Genomic DNA, 19,659 nt, shown 5'->3' with positions numbered 1-19,659 from the left:
TTTGCCCCTTTGGCCATCGTTAGCCACTATTTCGTGAAAATTTGGGAAGGATCTAAAGGTATTTTGATCAGGGACAGGGAGGGAGTGTAATCTCTTCGGGCGAATCACATCGTTTAATAGTCATCGAACGTCACTTACAGGTAAGTTCGTTTGATTTTCTATTAAACTTCAGTGATTCGCCCTTCGAGATTACACTTATTTACTTGTAGATGTTTAAAGTCTCACGAAATAGGTAAAAAGAGAGGAAACGTTTGGATAGAAAAGTGATAGAAACTACAAAATACATAATCAGATAATGTATTATTGTAATTTAAAAACTTATTTATCAGCATGTAAAGGAAAACAAAGTCATCTTCATTATACGTCGTTGACCGAGGCCATCCTACAAATAGAACGAGCAAAGACATCAGAGGTATCTGCGATCACTTCTCTATTGTAGAACTTTGCGAAGGTTTCAGATCTACCGGTCCAACCTGCGGTTCTTTTTATTATATCTAAGCTCACTCCGAACCTATTGGCGGCAGACGTTGCTGCATGTCTTGTGCTATGTGCACAAAAAATAGACGTGTCTATGCCACTTTCACGAAGGGTGACCTTGATCCAACGACTTAAAGATTGTGAAGTTACATTATTAAACGGTTTCTTAAAACTAATCAATAAGGAATCACAGTTAGATTTTCTCTTTGTTGCTGATACACTTAAATAATGTTCTAAAGTCCTAGCAGGACATATGGAAGGTCTTTCATCGAAATAAGGAAGAATCAATGTTGGCGGCGTACGATTCACCGCCGAGGTTTTGATTTGATCTGTGATGTTAATTACGAACTTTTCATTGTATTTTTTAATGTTAGACAATTTAATTAACGACAATGTCTGTACCCGATGTGCAGTTATTAAGGCCAAAAGTGTTGTCAATTTCTTGGACAGTCTCTCAAACGAAAGGTCTGAATTAGGGTACCAAGCACTTAAGTAATCTAAGACAATAGCCGGATCCCATGTAAAAGTATATCTTGGTTGTGGGGTTCGCAATTTGTATACTCCCTTCATAAACCTCGTTACTTGAGGGTCATTCATAATCACTGCATTTAACACAAGTGACAGTGCTGCTTTATTACTATTAATTGAACCATATTTTTGACCCTCTTGAAAAAGAATAACAAAAAAATCTAACACATGAGTAACAGATACATCAAATAAATTCAAATTCCTATCTTGACAGAAGGCGAACCAACGTCTAAAACAAGTATTATACTGTCTAAGTGTACTCTCTGCTAATGACGCTAACATGACGTCGGCAGCAGCAGAAGGAGAACCCTGCCTCAGGAACGCCTGCCTGATAATACTCCGGCAACCAGGGTAAGACTCTCTTGAAGCTTGTGTTCGCGACTGTAAGGGGATGACAACAATTTTGTATTAGATTTTAATTCAATAGGCTCGGTAATCAACAGCTTCCTAAAAAGTGGGTACCAAGGCTGCGTTGGCCAGAGAGGAACCACAACAATACCTTCAGCTTTATCAAAAATGATTTTTTGTAAAACTTTTATTATTAAGCAAAATGGGGGAAATGCATAGAAAAAATAATTAGACCAGGTCAAAGTAAATGCATCCACCTTATATGCTTCGGGATCTTTGTGCCAAGAAACAAATTTCGAACATTTCTTATTCAATCGACTTGCAAACAAATCAATCTCAGGCTGGTTAAATTTTTTGCATATAAAACGATAAGCGTCGTCGGCGAGTTCCCATTCGACGTCAGCATGTATGCGACGAGATTCCGCGTCCGCGATATAGTTGTCACGAGAACTAATATAAGAAGCAAAAACATATAAGCCTCGCTCTTCACACCACTGCCAAATCTTGCGACTGATTGAATTGAGATGGGGATATCGTATACCACCCATCCTATTGATATAAGAAATAGCAGTAGAGTTGTCAATCCGTAAAAGAATCTCACAATTGCTAAAATTTTTGGCAAAAATTTGTAATCCAAAAAATGCTGCTTTCAGCTCTAAATAATTAATATGTTTTGTCAACTCTTCGCTAGACCATTGCCCGCTGGCGGTTCTACCAGAGCAATTCACACCCCAACCAGTTCGAGACGCGTCTGAGTATATTTCCAACTTGTAGTCACCAGATCGGATAGGGCTAGCGCAATGATCAATGTTACGTAACCACCAGTCAAATTCTTCACGTAAGGGCATAGGTAAATTAATGTATTGATTGTAATCATCATTTTGTTTCAAACTCAGATACTTAATTCTTTCAAACTTCTTTGTATAAAGCCAGCCATACTGCGATGCTGGACAAATCGATATTAGCAATCCTATCATATGAGCGAAGTTACGTAACTTGCACCGTTTTAAACTAGAAAAATGCATGAGCTCATCCTTGATCTTTTGTTTCTTTTCTAGAGGAATGCTTATTGTACAATTTTGTGAATCAAACAGAAAACCTAGAAAGATAGCAGTTTGACTGGGTGTACTTACACTCTTTTTTATATTTATTGTAAAACCTAGTGATTGCAACAAGTTTTGAGTAATTTCATAATTTCGTTTACAGTCACTACTAGTATTTCCGAATAACAACAAATCATCCAAATAAATGACAGACAATAGCCCCTGATTACGCAGAAATTCCATTACGGGGCGCATGATTTTTGTAAAAACATAGGGTGCTATATTAAGACCAAATGGTAAAACTTGAAATTCATATAGCTTTCCTAACCAATAAAAACGCAAATACTTTCTAGATTCGCAATGAACACTAATTGAAAAATATGCATCTTTAAGGTCAATTGAACACATGTAAGCATGCTTAGACATGAGCCTCATTGCAGTTCTGTAATCTTCAAGTTTAAAATGTGGCGCGGTAATAAACTTATTTAATGATTTTAAATTTAAAATAAATCTATTGGTTCCATTGCTCTTCTTGACAAGAAAGATATTTGATAAAAATTGACCATCACATGGTTCACATAGACTAATGGCGCCAATACTTAAAAGATTCTCAATTTCTTTAGTCATGGCTAACTCATCTGCATTGGATTTGGGAGTGTTTTGTGGATAAATGCTAGACTGAAAGATATCATTTGAAACAGGAATTCGCAAACCATTAACCCAGGATAAGACTACTGGATCATTCGTGATGTGTAACCAATTATAATAGAAATATTTCAATCTACCAGCCTGTACATTAGTGCCGTTCACCTCGGCTAGCGGCGCGAGGGCCGGCTCTGCTGACGTGGAGCACGACGGTCCGTCGCACGGCGCGTTGATGGCTGCTGCTTGCGCCCACCAGCCGTCGGGTTCGGTCTCGCTGGCGCGCGGCGAGGCTGTGACTGCGGCGGTGGCGGGCCCCTCCAGTTTAAAGCCCTTGGAGTTGATCCTTTCGGTTGCAAATTTTTGGGTGGTAACTTCGGCTTAGCAGCCGAAGATTTTAACTCGGAACCTGTTTTTATAATAGCTTTCATAGATTTTAAATTATCTTGAAGATCAGTACCAAATAACATGTGATCACGTTTAAGGTCCTTAACACTATCTTTGATCTCTTTGTTAAGGGACGACAGCAAAAAATTCCTTCTAGTTTGTGTCTCATCATAATGTGCATGACACAAGAGTCTACCGGCATCACTAAGGCATTTTAACATCTGACACTTGAACGTCTCGTCGATGGAAGTAGTTGTCAAAACAGACGTGATTGTATTTGCCAAACTTGTTATGACAACAGACAAAATCTTCTGTTTATCAATCAGAATATCGTCTCTCTTCAAGGCACTTTCATTCACCGCCGCTCTTATTTCAGGATTAAGTGTCGGAGCCTGAGCAACTCTAAGATTATCAGGTACATTATAGGCCTTCAATATCTCATTTTTAGTTTGATCCTTAATACCATTAACTAATATATCAGACCAGCGGCTAGCAATGTCTTTGTGAACATTCACACCGAACTTCTCTTCCCTCACAGGCTCTTCTCCGAGTAAACACAAAATATCAGGTTGTAGGTCTAATTCCTGTATACCTTCCGTAGGCGCATTTTCTAGCGGCGGCGGTATATTTGGCGTGGACGTGGCCACGGGTATAACAACAGAAGTAGGATCAGGTGCGGGAGCAAAAGTTGCCGTCGGTGCGGGCACGGATATACTATTGGTAGCCGAGACGTTTGAATGTGAAGTTTGATTTAATGTAAAATTTACTTCATAAGGGGCTCCTGAAACAATAGTAACAAATTCATGATACAAACTCACGGTTTGTACTCTAGAATTAGGTAGTTATCCGTGTCATCCACATAACTGTAAACATAACTCACGACATAGCCTCCCGGACTATGTTCTAGAGTTTCTGTGCTACCACATATACAGCGATTAACCTTACAGGTTAAACTGAAGTATACTATTGGTTGGTATTAGCCTTGCAGACTAAACTCATAGCACTAGACGGTAAACAAAAAAAAAAAAAAAAAAAAAAAAAAAAAAAAAAAAAAAAAAAAAAAAAAAAAAAAAAAAACGATTTGTTTGAAAAGTAGGTCAAGGTCACGCTGTCGAAGAGTGTCGTTCGAAATTTAAATATCCATGTATGTACAAACCTCCGTTTTGTGGAGTCTCCTGCGGCGACCCGGGGTATTCGTTATCCGAATATCGATCACGTTCTAAACTTGAAATGGATGCACTGCGGTAACTCCTTTGTTTACGGCGAACTCGAGACATCTTTTTCTCGTATTTTCTGATTTTTCGAGCCAAATACTCTTCTTCGTCGTGGTGTTTTCGTTTTCCCATGATTTAAACACAAAAAACCCACTAAAATATCCAAATAACTAATAACGATAAAAAAATACGTGCGCGATGGCAGCCACACAAAACGTGTATGAGATACCCACATTAGAGCGCGCATAATTATTTTTTTTTTTAAATATGGTTGCTCTAAAGTAGTGTAAGATGGCAGCACATATCCGTGCTACTACAAGTAAATAAGTGTAATCTCGAAGGGCGAATCACTGAAGTTTAATGGTGTATTTTATTGAAAGTATGATTAAAATGCCTTTTTTTGATTATGTTGATTATTACCAAATGAAATAATTATTATTAACAATTTGCATTATTTTTAAAATTTCTTTTAATCTTAACATAGTCGCTTTTTTCGTGCTTCTTTTAATTTTGATATAATTATAATACCTATGTATCATAAAAAATATATCAAATACTATACAAAAGTAAACCACAGCCTTAGTTGTATCTAATAATGTGATTTGTAAGGTGATAACGAAGTTTGCTCACTTCAATACCAGCCAACTTTTGTTCACGCTACAAAAGTAGCTAACTTCAATTAATCACTAGATAATGCTTTTACAACAAACAAATAATTCAATGTTTTCACTAAAGTAAAATTATGCGCTAAAAAACGATTCTTTTTTGTTAACTTTACAAATCATTTTTTTTAATTACTTAATATAAGACGAAGTTGAGGAAAAGTGCTTTTCCCAAATATATGATAAATCATTTTGTTCATGTTGTTGTAGTGGCTGATTTGTTCTCAATATAATTATGTACATATGACTAACTGAACTTAGTACAAAGTAATAATTCGTACAAAGTGATAAGTAACGCCATCTAGATTGAAATTGTAGAAGTTCCAATTGAAGGGTACTTCAAAATTCAGTTTTATAGAAGTAGATAACTATGGAAGATTTTATAACGTTATTTTAATAGGAACAGTATTTTTATATGTGTTTTATGCGTCTAGAATAGGAAGTGAATACACAATCAAATGGTAGACATGGGTTGGTATCCATTATGATGAGATACTAACTTAGCTCATGCTATGCTTCACCTATTGAACTAAATAAAGGTAATATTAAAGGTAAGTATTATAAACATACCAGAATATTTAGAGTTCTGAGCACTGAAAAGCATCATAATAAATTACTGAAACAGTGTCATTTATTATTATTTTATGAACTTGTATGGCTATTCTCTGCAAACAATGAGCATACATGTCGTTACAAAATTAATAAGCATTTTAATAATAGAATATTACGGATTTCAACGTTCAATGCAAATTGAAAAACTATATTCTTTTGTAATCCGTAATAATAGGTTCATAGAATTTGGGTTTATTTTTCGTTTTAATTAAAGACACATTGTTTTATTCTGATAAGTTTTTAAAGCTTTTTATTGAAAAAAAATGATTTGTACTTTACTCCAAACATGCATTGTTTTTTTGTTGTCATTTTTCTAAAAAATACCTATAATAAACAGTGAGCAAACCATAAGTGAATATAATAATATTTTTTTACCTGTAGTGACGATTTCACAAAAAAAAAGTATTTGTAGGTAAATAGTAAGCTAATGTTCATTTCCATTTTAAATAATAGTACAAATCTATTTGAATATGCAAATTCTGTCACTCACAGAAACACCGATACATAGAGCGAATTTCCTTCCTCAGACACAACGCAATTCAAACCATTAACATAAATAAATAATCCACTAAATAATTCAATATTCGTAACACTTTAGTCGACCTCTGTACCAGCGCTTGAGTGTTTTGATAGATCATCGGAAATAGCCCCCTTTGTCTCATCTTCCATACAACTTTCATTCCAGAGGGCTTGAAACGAGGGTGATTTATTAATTCCGTTTGCCTTGACAGCCAAATAAGTGAAATATTATTATATTTTTGCTTGTCTCAGAAGTTTTTTCTTGTTGGCTTGTGAGGTAGACAGGTTTATAAGAGGTTGGTGTCGTAATTTTTTTTTTTTTTTTTTTTTTTTTTTTTTTTTTTTTTTTTTTTTTTTTTTATTTAATTATCAAAAATAATGTTTACATTTTTTTTTCACTGATTCAGCATCACTTAAACCTCTCAGGTTTGTATGTGATACTTCACAATTCTATTCGTCTCACACAATAAATTATACATAGGTAAACGTTACGTTACACATTTTATAACAAACACAAACAATTAATCAACACTGCCGAATATTTTCCAAGTACCCACTACTTAGAATACATTCGACAGTGTTCTGTTACAGATTTAAGAAGAAGTGTGTTCTTAATTTATATTTTATGTTATTTTTTGTTATGGCATCACGAGTATCAGTAGGTAAAGAATTGATTAATCGAGGTATTATATATGCACTCGTTCTTGTGCCGTAGAAATTTTTTGCAGATGTCGTGACAAGTTTTTTTTGTGCTACGCTCCGCGTGTATACAGGATGACATTTTTCGAACTTTATTGAGTTATTGAAAAATTGTTCTTTTAGGATGTTAAACTTAAACTTATCGTGTACAGGTAATGTCTCGCAGTGCTTAAAATATTCAAGGTCATGTGTTAATGTAGATTTGACTTTAGGTAAAATTATTAATTTTAATGTCCTGAGTTGTAATGCAAGAATTGGATCCAGGTAGGTTTTAAAAGTACGTCCGTAGCTGGATAACCCGTACGATATGACTGAATCAAATAGTGCATTATACAACATGAGTCTAGTTTTATAAGGCAGGCGGTTTTTTATAATATAAAATTTAGCAAGAATCGCACGTAACTTATCACACACTCGTGCAATATGGGGACGCCAGTTAAATTTACTATCAATAAGTAATCCTAAATACATATGCGTATCAACCTGTTCAATAACTGAACATTTGGTATCACAATCAAGAGGATTTTCATGGAGACAACTGTGTGAGTGTGCTACTAGCTTGAAGATTGGGGTGTTATCTTTCAAGTAAGCTGATTTTATGTGCATTATTTTTGTTTTTTGGGCATTCATTACGAGTCCCAGATCATGACACCACATACTAAGCCTGTCGAAGTCTTTTTGTAGAAGTGCACCTATAAGGGTCAAGTCATTCCCTTCGATAAGGAGACATGTATCGTCAGCAAACTGATATGATTTAGAATTGAGAAATATTGCATTCATGTCGTTCACATAAGCCAGGAAATGCAGAGGACCACATACGGATCCTTGAGTTGTACCGTTGGTCACACACACGGGGTCACTTAGGCTGTTATCTATTCTAACGTGATATTTCCTGTTTTTTAGGTAGTCAGCACACCAGGCGTACATTGGACCCCGCAATCCACTGTCTTTTAATTTCTCTAATAGTTTGTGGTGGTCTAGAGTGTCGAATGCACGGGAGAAGTCAATGAATAGTGCTAGAACATGTTTTTTTTCATTGAGTGCAGTGTTAATGTGATCTGTAAATTTTGAGAGCAACTCAGTAGTGCTTTTATTTGGCTGAAAACCATATTGTGACTCATTTATAATAGAATTTTTTCCATAAAATGTGTATATTTGGTTACAAACAAATTTTTCGACAATTTTGTCTATTGACGATAATAACGTGATTGGGCGATAATTATTTTCGTCGTTTCTTTTGCCTTTTTTGAATACTGGTCTAACACATCCTATTTTAAGATTATCCGGGTACAGGCCAGAGTGAACACTAATGTTAATGAGTCTAGCTATAGAAGATGCAATTTTGTCACTGACTGCTTGTAGATCAGCCACACTGATATTGTCTAGGCCTGGTGCTTTCTTATGATTGAGCGACATTGTAAGCTTATGTATTTGTTTTGGAGTGGCATCCTGAAATCTTAAACTAACCTCAGCAGATTTGCAGGAGTAATTATTAAGAAGTGGAACTGAGCAATCCGGTAATATTTTACGTCACAAGTGGGTGAAAAATATGTTTTTGTATTTTGGTTGATTGGAGATTTTGATGGGCGTTTGCTACAGATGAATAATAAGGGTAATTTGCTCGTGTATTAGTAATGAATGTATTATGCGTCATGTTTTGAATTTGAAAAAGTATTTTGATATGTCCTGTCTGCCGGGGCTGCGGGATTGTTCAAAAGAGTTATCGCGGTCCTGGTATATAAAAGGCCTACGACGGAACACGACGGTTTTAGTCAGTAAGAGTCTAACACTCCCTCACCGCTGCTAACCCACAGCGGGAGGGGTCATTTGATAATATTTAACGTCGTAAAAAAAAATATATATATGTCATGTGCAACTGCCCAATCTCTTTACAGAGAACACTTGACACAATATTTTTCAACGTATCTGTGTCCATATCAATTATCGTTTTACTGAGAAAACTACACAGACTTTCAGAATGAGACTTGAGAATGTACTTATCATATTTTATTAAGTAGAGATAAAAAATAACTTGATCTGAAAGCCTTACCTTAGTAGCGTGTACTTTATCACATTACCAAAAACAGAGTTAAGCAATAAATAAAGTTGGATTAACTTTTCCTCTCGCGATAATCACATATTCAGTTACAGCATGTTTTTATTTGATTATGAGGCTACGAAAGTTATGTTATTAGGTTAATCTCGTTATTGCGGTTTATTTTATCTTCGTTTTATTTGTAAGTTTAATTACACATCATAATTATTGAAGTTTTACGACTATTATTTATCTGATGGACACAAGAGTGATTGTTCCCTTTCAAATTGTTTTTAATCAATTAACTTAAACCGATTATACTGATCATTTTAATTGTTTCTAGATTTTACCAAAAAAATATCATAATATATAAAAATAAAATTACACGTTGCTTTCACTGGATGTCGAGGACCCAGACACTTACCTACCTACTTAGTAGGAAATTCAATAAACTATTTATTTATTTATTTAATGCTTCTGCACATTTTGTACAAGGGCGGACTTAACGCCTTAGGCGTTTTCTACCAGTCTACCTTTGGGTGGTGGAGAAATAGCAGTGGTAGGTGCAAAGGTTATATTATGATATTAAGTGTAAAATAAAATAAAATACTAATATGTATTATAAATAAACATACTATACATACATACTTAATACATACATATTACAATTGCCAGGAGAGATTTATCTATCCATTTCATTACTAGAGATAGGAATTTCACATTGGACTGGTAATCTCTAGTTCCTAAATAAATCGAAAGATAGATAGGTTATAGAAATCGTCCTAAATCCCTCGCATCCTACAAGTCTGACAGTCTGTGGGCGTCTAGTGGGCGTCTTAATTGAAGAGATAAAACTGAACTCAAAGTGGCTGACTTTCTGACTGACAAAACGTAATGTTCGCGTCATCATCCGTGGCAACTGTCCAACTTTACGTATTCCTTAGAAACTTGATCGTTAATTGATTTCCTTGACGCTGCAGAGACATCAATCAATCCCGTCAATCATACTGTGGGATTGAGACCGAAAGTCCGAAGTTTGCAGTTACAGAGAATTTTGGTTTAAATGCAACGGAGTGATAGTCTATTTGTAACAATTTAGTGTCAAGATTTATCATTATTGATTTATCATGATATTTCTGTGAAATTACACAATTGATTTTTTATGTCACAGTATTGATAATTCAATTTTACTTTTTGTTAAAATCCCATTCAGTAACAAATAAAAAAACTGTGAATTCATAACAGACGCTTTTTAAGGTAGAATTCCGTCCATCGCGACATCGTAGGACGCGCGCGGCTTACGACTATCGTCGGCCGCGCGCGACAATAGTCAACCTATGAAAATGTATGGCACCGTTGCCGAGGTCCGCGACAGTCGCGCGCGGCCGACGAATTTCGTCAGCCGCGCGCGGCATTGTCTTGAAATAAGTAGATTTTGTTCGTCCGTTCCCTCTAGTCAAAGTGCTAATCGATATCCTTGAAGAAGAGGAGGATGAAGTGCTACTGTGTCCTTTTTATGTAAATAGATTACCAATCGACCCTATCCTTAAAAAGTAGAAATGAAGAAGGATACTACCAAATACTGATTCAAAAGCATTTGTATTGTAATGAAAACAAAAAGAAGTTTTGCCGACTAAATAAAAAACAATTAAATTCTGGTTTTACTAAGATTCTATAGATGTTATTAAGCGCTAGACCATGTTGAGAAGCGTAATTCGTCGGCCGCGCGCGACTGTCGCGGATTTCGGCAGCGGCGCCATACATTTTCATAGGTTGACTATTGTCGCGCGCAGCCGACGACTGTCGTAGGCCGCGCGCGGCTGCGTCATCCGCGACCCACGGAATTCTACCTTTAGAAATTATTGGAAGCTTTGTAAATAAAATATATTATTTTTCAAACTGACAGCGAACACGCTTGCCTTTCAAAAAGGATGAAGGAAAGCAATTATTAAAAACACGTGAATAAATTATTAATTCAATGACCTGCTTTCCAATAATTGGATTGTTCAATAAGTAACGGAAATTCTGTTGATGGAATAATACACTTACATTTTTAATGTTGGTTCCTTTCGTAATTGATGTGATAACAACAAGGATTTTTAATAATAAAAGCTCTAGTGAGTTTATCGTGGTTATTAATTGTAATACAATTAGAGCATGATTTTTTATCATGATTGCAATGAAATTGTCCATTTATGACAACTATTTAATCTAAAATAACGCCTGAACTTATTATATAACTTACAAATACCCTTAAAATTTATTAAATTTAATTTATTTATACTTATTTAAAGCTTTTCTTGAGTATATAATTACTCATTTATCGAGGAAGACTATAAAGTGTTTATAGGTATAATTTTTATATAGGAGCGCGAAATAATGCCTACAAAAATTATTTTCATCTACATGAATGTAATATTCTTACTCCAACGGCAAAAAGTTTTTAGAAACAATCATAATAAGAAAAAAAAACTTTTGTGAAAGTATATAGGTATATCTGATATATAATTTTATATCTAAAGGTGTGATATAGTAAATTTTACATCAAATATATATTTTATCGGTATGGTACTAAAAGTTATCAATATAATAATCTCGTTTGAAAACTTGAAATTCATCAAAATTTTCGCCGAACAAATCAAACTTTTCTACTTCAGTAAAACGAGCGAAGTGTAATAACCTTAAAATATTTAGGGCTAGTCCTAAAAATGTTGCATAGATAGATATTTCTTACAGTGTAATATTTATTGCTGTCTAACAGATGAACTTGGTCAGTAAAATATACGACCTTTGAAATGACTTAGGGCTTTGGTCACTAGTGAATTCATACACAATGTAATGTTAGTTTTTATTTATTGTTGTTAATATTAATATAGTGAACAGATCTAGTCACTTTCTTTATTTTGATACTGCTGATAAAGGTATAAGAAGATGATGATGAAGACATGAAGAAAAACAAAACTCCATTATTTTTTCACGAAAAGATGGCTGTAGCATATGATTTTATATGACTCAATTGAACAAAAGTAAGGAAAACTATAGGCTCCTGTTTACGTGCGCAAATCAGTTTCGACGAGATGGACGTAACATCATAACATCTACACACACGACCCAACCAATCAAACCATATTACCAAAACCAACACAAAATCCAAGGTTAATCCAACAATTTGACAGTTCACTACATCGTTCCCGAACAGCAGAATGTAAATTTAAACTATGTCGCAGTAACGCGATCACCAGTACATTAGGCTGTAATTCCCAATGCAGGGATTGTGGGCATTTGTGAATGGATAATGTAAACGACTTTCATAGTCCAATGCGGATTATATCGGCGTTTGAACAAGTGTTGATGGTGTGCGTGATTGAGTCAATCGATGGGAACTGTGATATTTGAGGCAATCGTTAATAAATAGCTATGAGAAAATAAGTCAGCCCATCGAAAGTACTAGAGCCTGAGGAACGACAACTTTTATCCGGTTACTGGTAATTGTGCTCCTGGGAAGTGTCTGAAAGCGCGAGGATGAAGATCAGCTGATATTGAATATTTACCGTCTTACCACAAAAACTTTTAAACGTCAGTTTATGCCTTGTCTAAAAAAATGTCAAATTATGACGTTGACATATGGTTCATTTTGCAGCCAAAATTTTATTAAAACAGGGTTTAAAGTTTTTGTAGTGAGGCCCTTAACATTTTAAGGGTATTTGTAATTTATATAATAAGTTCAGGCGTTATTTTAGATTAAATAGTTGTAATAAATGGACAATTTCAATTGCAACCATGATAAAAATTATACTATAATTTGAAGCACTTTAAATATAATGGCTTCAGCTGTGATATGTTTTTAACTTACCCAGTTTCAATTACTTTTATACAGGTACAATTTTTCATTTCCAATAAACATTCAATACCTTCAATATCTATTACGTGTAAGAATGAAACTTGAATACGTATTACCTGCCTAAGGCTATTTTTCAATATAAGCTAGGTAATAACTTCTGTCTACGAGTTCAGTACCATTTAACCTAAAGGTTAGTTGTTTGAAACACGTATGAAATGCCAAAGGTATAAAGTGCACGTAATTTAAATCGAATGATGCTTATAGATTAGCTTTGTAGTCGTCAACCTAGATTTATTTAAAATTGAAAATTAAAGAAAAAATGAAATCGAATGTTAAAAAAGTAAAAAATATTTTATAGCTACATGGTGCAAGTATTATATGTATAGATACAAACTGAGACAAAAAATCATATCATCGTCATCATCGGGTCATCATCGTCGGGGGTTAAAAACGCACAGAGATCTCTCTGTATATAAACTAAATCGTTTCTACATAAGAGATATTCCTTAAACGACTCTCAGGCAAAAATCTACGTGTAGCTTAGATTTATATAACCATCGAGAAAATCAAAGTTTAAAAATAACTTTATAACATCTTATCTAATGTTTTAAAAACGAAAACATCAAAGAAAATGATATAAGTGGGTCGTGCTCAAAAAATATTTTTATACCAAAAGATATCTTTCTCCCAGACTTTCCAAACTAGACTGACTTTGCTTCAAGTCTAAAAATATGCGGCTGAATATCAATACTTTTCTGTAACAACTGCTATCTGCCCTCTATAAATCAACTTCTGGGTGAAACTGGGTATTTTTTATTAGTTTACTCTTGACATGCTTACGTAATACTGAACTTCTTTTGATTTAGCTGTAGGTAATACACATGATATTGAGTAGTGAGAGTTCGATAGTAAAAGTCAAGTTCTAAGCAGGTATCAATATAACTATTCAGTTATAATGTATTTTCTTAGTGTATCTTGGTCACTATAGCTGATTAAAAATCATGGAAAACAATTTGAGCACACCCAAACTTTAGAGTCTGAAAGCTCCACTGCAACCATGCCACATATAACTAAAGATAAGAGAGTACAAAATACCTCTTCAATTTACGATCTTATCTAATTTAAGAAGCCTAACCCTTGGTGCAGCTCCTTCCATTTTCGCCTGTCGAGTGACAATTCCTGAACTTCCTTAAAAGTCACAACCTTTACCTTCTTTTTGATTGGCTTGATATAATATACCTTGGACAAATACTCAGTTTACGATACACATAAGTAAAACTAGGATGTAAAGTTCATATCGTACAACAGATACTATATGAAGAAAAAATACTTGACTCCACGTTATGCCGACATGAGCAACTTCATTTTAAAATCCAAAGTTTGTATACTTCTTCACGGAACTGCGGAGCAAGCAGTGTTGTGATTCCGCGGTTTTATTTGAATACAACGTAACAATGGCGAAGAAACGGTCTAAGGTATCAGCAAAAGCGTATTGTATATTGTAATTGTAAACTAATAATAAACTGATTGTAAACTTAGTTCATAAGATAATAAGTAAATAATAATAATTGTGATCTAACAGACAAACTGAGTAACGTGTAGTTTTGTTGGACACTATGTAAATACCTTGTAAAACTTAAGATTAACCTTTTGATCAACAAAATAAATAAAAAAATATTCCAAAAATAACATGAGTTCATTAAAGCAGACATAGTTTGCTAGACATCGATTAATCTCGTCTAGAGAGATAAGATTAGTGATAGTTTTTTTCTACAAATCACTTATTTAGACGGCCAGATCATTAGGTGTAAGCAATATATTACAAGCATTATGTTTCGAAAACTAGAATAATCATGTTAATATTATAGTTTGTACTTCAAGAGAGAAAATGAACGGGATTACTTCGTGATTCAAAAATAAAACTTAGTATTAAACCTCATTTATTGCAAAAAATATTGGCAATCACACTAAGAAGGTTTTAATCATCAATGACAATAAAAACGAAAAAAAAAGAATAATAAAAAGAATGCTTCAATTTACCATCATTCAATCAAAAAATATGTTCATTAGACATCTGTAAATTTTTTTGCAAAACTTATATACCATAAAAAATACAAAAAAAAAAATATTTTAAAATGGAAAAAAGTATACAAAAATATTTTGCTGTAATTACCTATAAAAATTTACATTTAGTTGTGGAAACTTAGGTAATAGTGGTGGTCGGTGGTACTTTTGCTGGCCGTGTCAGGCTCCGAAGCCACGGCGGTGTGGTACAATAGTAGAGTCTTCAAGGCATATCCAGTGTAGTGTACTTCATTTTGGGTAAAAAAGCAAAATTTTCTACTTCTATTCAACTATCTGACGTCATCTCATAAGTCACATACTTTTCAACCATCGTATTTCACACAATAGAATTCATCATCCAGCAGATCTGCTATAGATCTTTACATTTAAGTCTACATAAGGGGAATAGGATCCGTGTCAGTATACCAGGATTACTACAAAGTGTTAGGTCAGAGGGTCGAAGGGTGCCAATGAAGGAACATGATGGGTTTTAGTCACTAAAAGTCTGACACTCCCTCTCGTTGTACCCCTGAACCCACAGCAAGAGGGGTCGTCTGATATTTTTCTACCTCAAAAAAGGGCAAAAAGGTGCACCATGCTGTATATACAACAGTTATTTTAGGTTTTCTATTCTGTGTATTTCAGACCATCAAGTTACAGCTGCTTTAGTCAATGCTTTTCATTATTAATGTCTAGGGAAGCTAATGCCTTCGCGTCCATTGAGGATGAAAAACCAAGATTGAAGCATTCACTGACTTTGGAGTAAGTAAAATAATGCATAGATTACAAATTGCGTAAGTAATCTATAAGCTAAGAATAATAATAAAAATGTTTATGCCACAGATATAATTCCTCGTGCAGAAAGAACGTAAGAAGAACTTTGAGGAAAATTTTAAATAGTAAAAAGTAAGTTTGTCTACGTATTTACGTATTAACGCGCTATATACAACATGTAACTTAATTAACGCACATCCTGAAATTAGTTTATTCAGAATCGTTTACTGAATCGATTTATATCATTTTTAATATAGGTAATTTTTTATCCCAAAAACAATTAAAACTACGGAAATTATTGTCATATTAACCCTGTACAGTCAAAATAAATTCAAATAGACCGTAACTCAAAGTAATAAGACTTCGTGTATTGTCGGTTTTTTCCGTAGTTTCGTTATGTTGTGTCGAGTCGAGCGGCGCGCGGCGCGATATTTGCGTGCGTAGTAGTATGACCAAAAAGTTCTCCAAGAATTGGTATAACTAATTTAGTAAATAACAATGCATATACGTGTTAAATTAAAAATTCAGTGTATGTATTATGATTATAACATAATATTCTAATTGGCGTGTTTGAGGGTGTGCGTTAATTACGTTACATGTTGTATAAAAGTATTGTTGATTACTATAATTAAAATTATTTTCTTGTTTTGTAAGGATCTGCAAAGTATGGAGTTGAATACATTGAATATCTTATGGCAGCTGCTTAGTTAATTTACAATATAATATTATCTTTGGCGTCGTCTTCTGAAAAATGTAGGCAGAGCCTCAATAGGGATGGAAGACGCCATTTTATTTAAAGGTATGTAGATTTGTCCTATCATTCAAATCTTTAAGGTCTTTCTTATTAGCCTATAGTCAATAGTGGGATATCTAACAGTGATTTATTGTAATGTAATTTTAATGACTAGTAGTTCCTGCGATAGGCGTATTTAAGAAAACCCACTAAGAAACTTTAGTTCACCATGCTTATTCTTTTAGAATAACTATAGGAACCTATTTTCTGTTCATATGAAACAGTATAATATTTCAAGACTACAGCAATAATGATAAACATAAACTTCATTCGTATTCATGAAATCAAGAATATCCATGTTTATTTTTAAATGATAATGAAGTATTGAATACTTCATTATTTTTATTCTTGGAAAATCTTGAAAAATGTGTTCAGGAATATTTATTGAAGTTGCTGATATGAATGTGATTGATTTTAATGATTTTATTGAATGATGTCAATTAATTACTCACAAGACGATAAGATTTTATTATAATACTATTTAGTAGAATTCGATTTTTTTCCATCTTTTTGACACTTTTCCCTGCTGACAAGAAATAATATTCATATTGTTTTTATTTTTCAGGGTTTCCAGATCAAAGATATTTCGCATCTTTGATTCCCGAGCAACTTCATATTTGTTGGTTGTTGACCGAACGGGAAACCAGAACTGGTGAACAGAAGAGATTATTAAAACCTCTTGAGGTGAACTAGTTGAAGATAATTCCACGTTTATGAAGACATATTGACATTACATGAGGTGCTCGTGGCTACATTTGACAAGATAATCCCCCCCCATCCAAAAATGGGTCATCATTTCATACCAGGACTTCATATCCCAACTGCAGTATAAGAGTTGAGTTTGCAGAAAGAAGTATTCTAAGGAGTATTTATTCTGAGAACTACTATTAGAAGATAGTAATAAACAGCTGCATTTGATAACTATGTAAGCTGACCAAGGGATTACCCGGGAATGCTACACAGGCAGTTTCAACTCCATTAAAAGGAAAAAAAATGAAATTAGTGTCGCGTAAACTAATTTTGGATAAAGAAATTTTAGGAGAAGTTATCGCATTCAAAGAAATGCTTTTATGTAAATGTATTCGCTTTGTGATAGTAAATTTTGTTTATTTTCATAATAAATTATTTTTTTAAATTCACTTTAATGTGTTTTATTTTTTGTTAATTGATCCTCTTCATCGGAAACTACTTAGTACAGATTTTTTAATAGGTACTGTGAACTGTCTTAAACTTTACAAAAAATATTAAATATCAGCCCTGATCTTAATATTTTTAACTTTAAAATAGTTTGATGAGCCACATAACCTCCTACTAACGCCATCTGTTGAGCTTTGGTAAAAATTTTCTGTTTTAATATTTGGTAACATCTAGAACTTAAACTACAACATCTGTATACAAAGTGAAACCTAAACATTACTAAGCTTTACAGTGTAGATATTACATCCTAGATACGCTTACATAAGTAATAGACAGACCACAAGGAACTTAAACACTAGTAAACACACAACCATCTTTAGTAAGAAGAATAAAACACTCAAAGTGAAGAGCCTGTATAAGTCAGCATGTCTCCAGTGAACAAGGCAAAACATTTCATAAAGAAAACTATCTCACTGCACTTCCAGATCAAGATCAAACAATGAAACAGTAACACTGTGCACATAAAGGAAAAGCAGACAATCTTCAAGAATTTCCTATTTTTCCAACTCATAATAAAAATAGAAAAACAGATTTTTGTCAAAGAGAATGGCGTAATTACACCTCATTGTCTGTGGTGCCGTCCGATTGTTCGATACGAATGATTAAAATAAAATTGTCTTTTGTTAAATAACAAACAAATATAAACCTTATTTCTACCCAGCTGAAGTTGGGATTTAATTTTAGCTTTAAACCCGTTGAATGCAAGAATTACTCGCACAGAACAGCAGGATGCAATTAATGCAATTGATTAAAGTTGTAAGTGGTAGGTAGGACAATGAACATTAAACGTGAGTGCTTTTTAAAATAGCCGGCTGTCCCAGTGAACTTTATGAGTAGTCACTAACTTATTTAAAGGGTATTGGGAAACTTCAGCAGATGAGTTCTAAGGAAATTGATAAAGACGAGAATGTTTACGAACTGAAATCCTCTCCATTTTGTTCTTACAAAACACAAACATTAGCACGATATGAAAATGCGAGTGCATTTTGTGCCACTTGCATTAGGGCACGTCACGGCATTTAAAAGGGATCCTGCATGCTCATAAGATATTGGTACTGAAGATGTAGTACTACGCATGAATGAAGGAGCAGAAATGTTTACGCCTTGCATATTGGGCTATTTACAATGCCCTGCCCCATAATTTTTCTGTCAAATTCTAAAAGCATTATGGGTTTGTCTCACGAGAAACAAGAGAGATAAACGTTTCACTAAAGCGTAATAAAGTCCTTAATAAACTAGCAAATCTTCAAATTGGCACAAACTACGTACTTTGCGCAAACAGATTTAAACTTAATTTGCACCGTGTAAAAATATTTTACCACCCGCTTTTTAGAGCGGGAACTAAACAGCCAAGTTTTATGAGTACAAAAGTAACAAAGAACTTGGGCTTACTGGAAAGGTTTTGTATAGCGCATCTGAAAATTGAGTGCGATATATTTGATTTTGCATTTATTTATTTAAGGTCTTTCTCCGTGTGAGAGGAGGCCATAACATAGAATACATCATTTATATGTGTCTGTGTTTATTCTAGTAAGTGCTTATAAAATGTTGTAGCATTTAAAAGTTATTTAATTGATTAGAAGAATAATATTATCTATATGATTTGAGAAAATGTTTGTTCAGTAATTATACAGGTTTTTTAGAGATTATGCACCCTTAGACGTACCTTTTTAAAGAAAAACATAGATTTTGTACAGTGCAACAAAAAATTTAACTAATCATGGAAAATAAACATTGTTATCCACTGTCTTATATAACGTTGAATTTCTTTTCAATAGTAGAATGACCTAGTAAACTTGTGGCTTAACTAACTTGATTGAATGT

The 19,659-nt window shown here is 33.9% G+C and overlaps 2 protein-coding genes across 2 annotated transcripts; both read right to left on the bottom strand.

The window, feature by feature from the left end:
- Nucleotides 1-281: 281 nt before the first annotated feature.
- Nucleotides 282-3,546, bottom strand: LOC124636554. Its single transcript, XM_047172686.1, has one exon. The coding sequence runs from the start codon at nt 3,021-3,023 to the stop codon at nt 1,320-1,322; it is 1,704 nt and encodes a 567-aa protein (XP_047028642.1). The 5' UTR covers nt 3,024-3,546; the 3' UTR covers nt 282-1,319.
- Nucleotides 3,212-4,972, bottom strand: LOC124636628. Its single transcript, XM_047172794.1, has 2 exons — nt 4,582-4,972; nt 3,212-4,206 (listed from the first exon to the last, which is right to left on the bottom strand). The coding sequence occupies exons 1-2, from the start codon at nt 4,769-4,771 to the stop codon at nt 3,212-3,214; spliced, it is 1,185 nt and encodes a 394-aa protein (XP_047028750.1). The 5' UTR covers nt 4,772-4,972.
- Nucleotides 4,973-19,659: the final 14,687 nt, after the last annotated feature.

This window comes from Helicoverpa zea, chromosome 14 (assembly GCF_022581195.2).
Source record: "Helicoverpa zea isolate HzStark_Cry1AcR chromosome 14, ilHelZeax1.1, whole genome shotgun sequence".
Lineage (NCBI taxonomy): Eukaryota > Metazoa > Arthropoda > Insecta > Lepidoptera > Noctuidae > Helicoverpa > Helicoverpa zea.
Note: the sequence above shows the minus strand (reverse complement) of the source record. Positions and strands in the feature narration are given on the sequence as shown.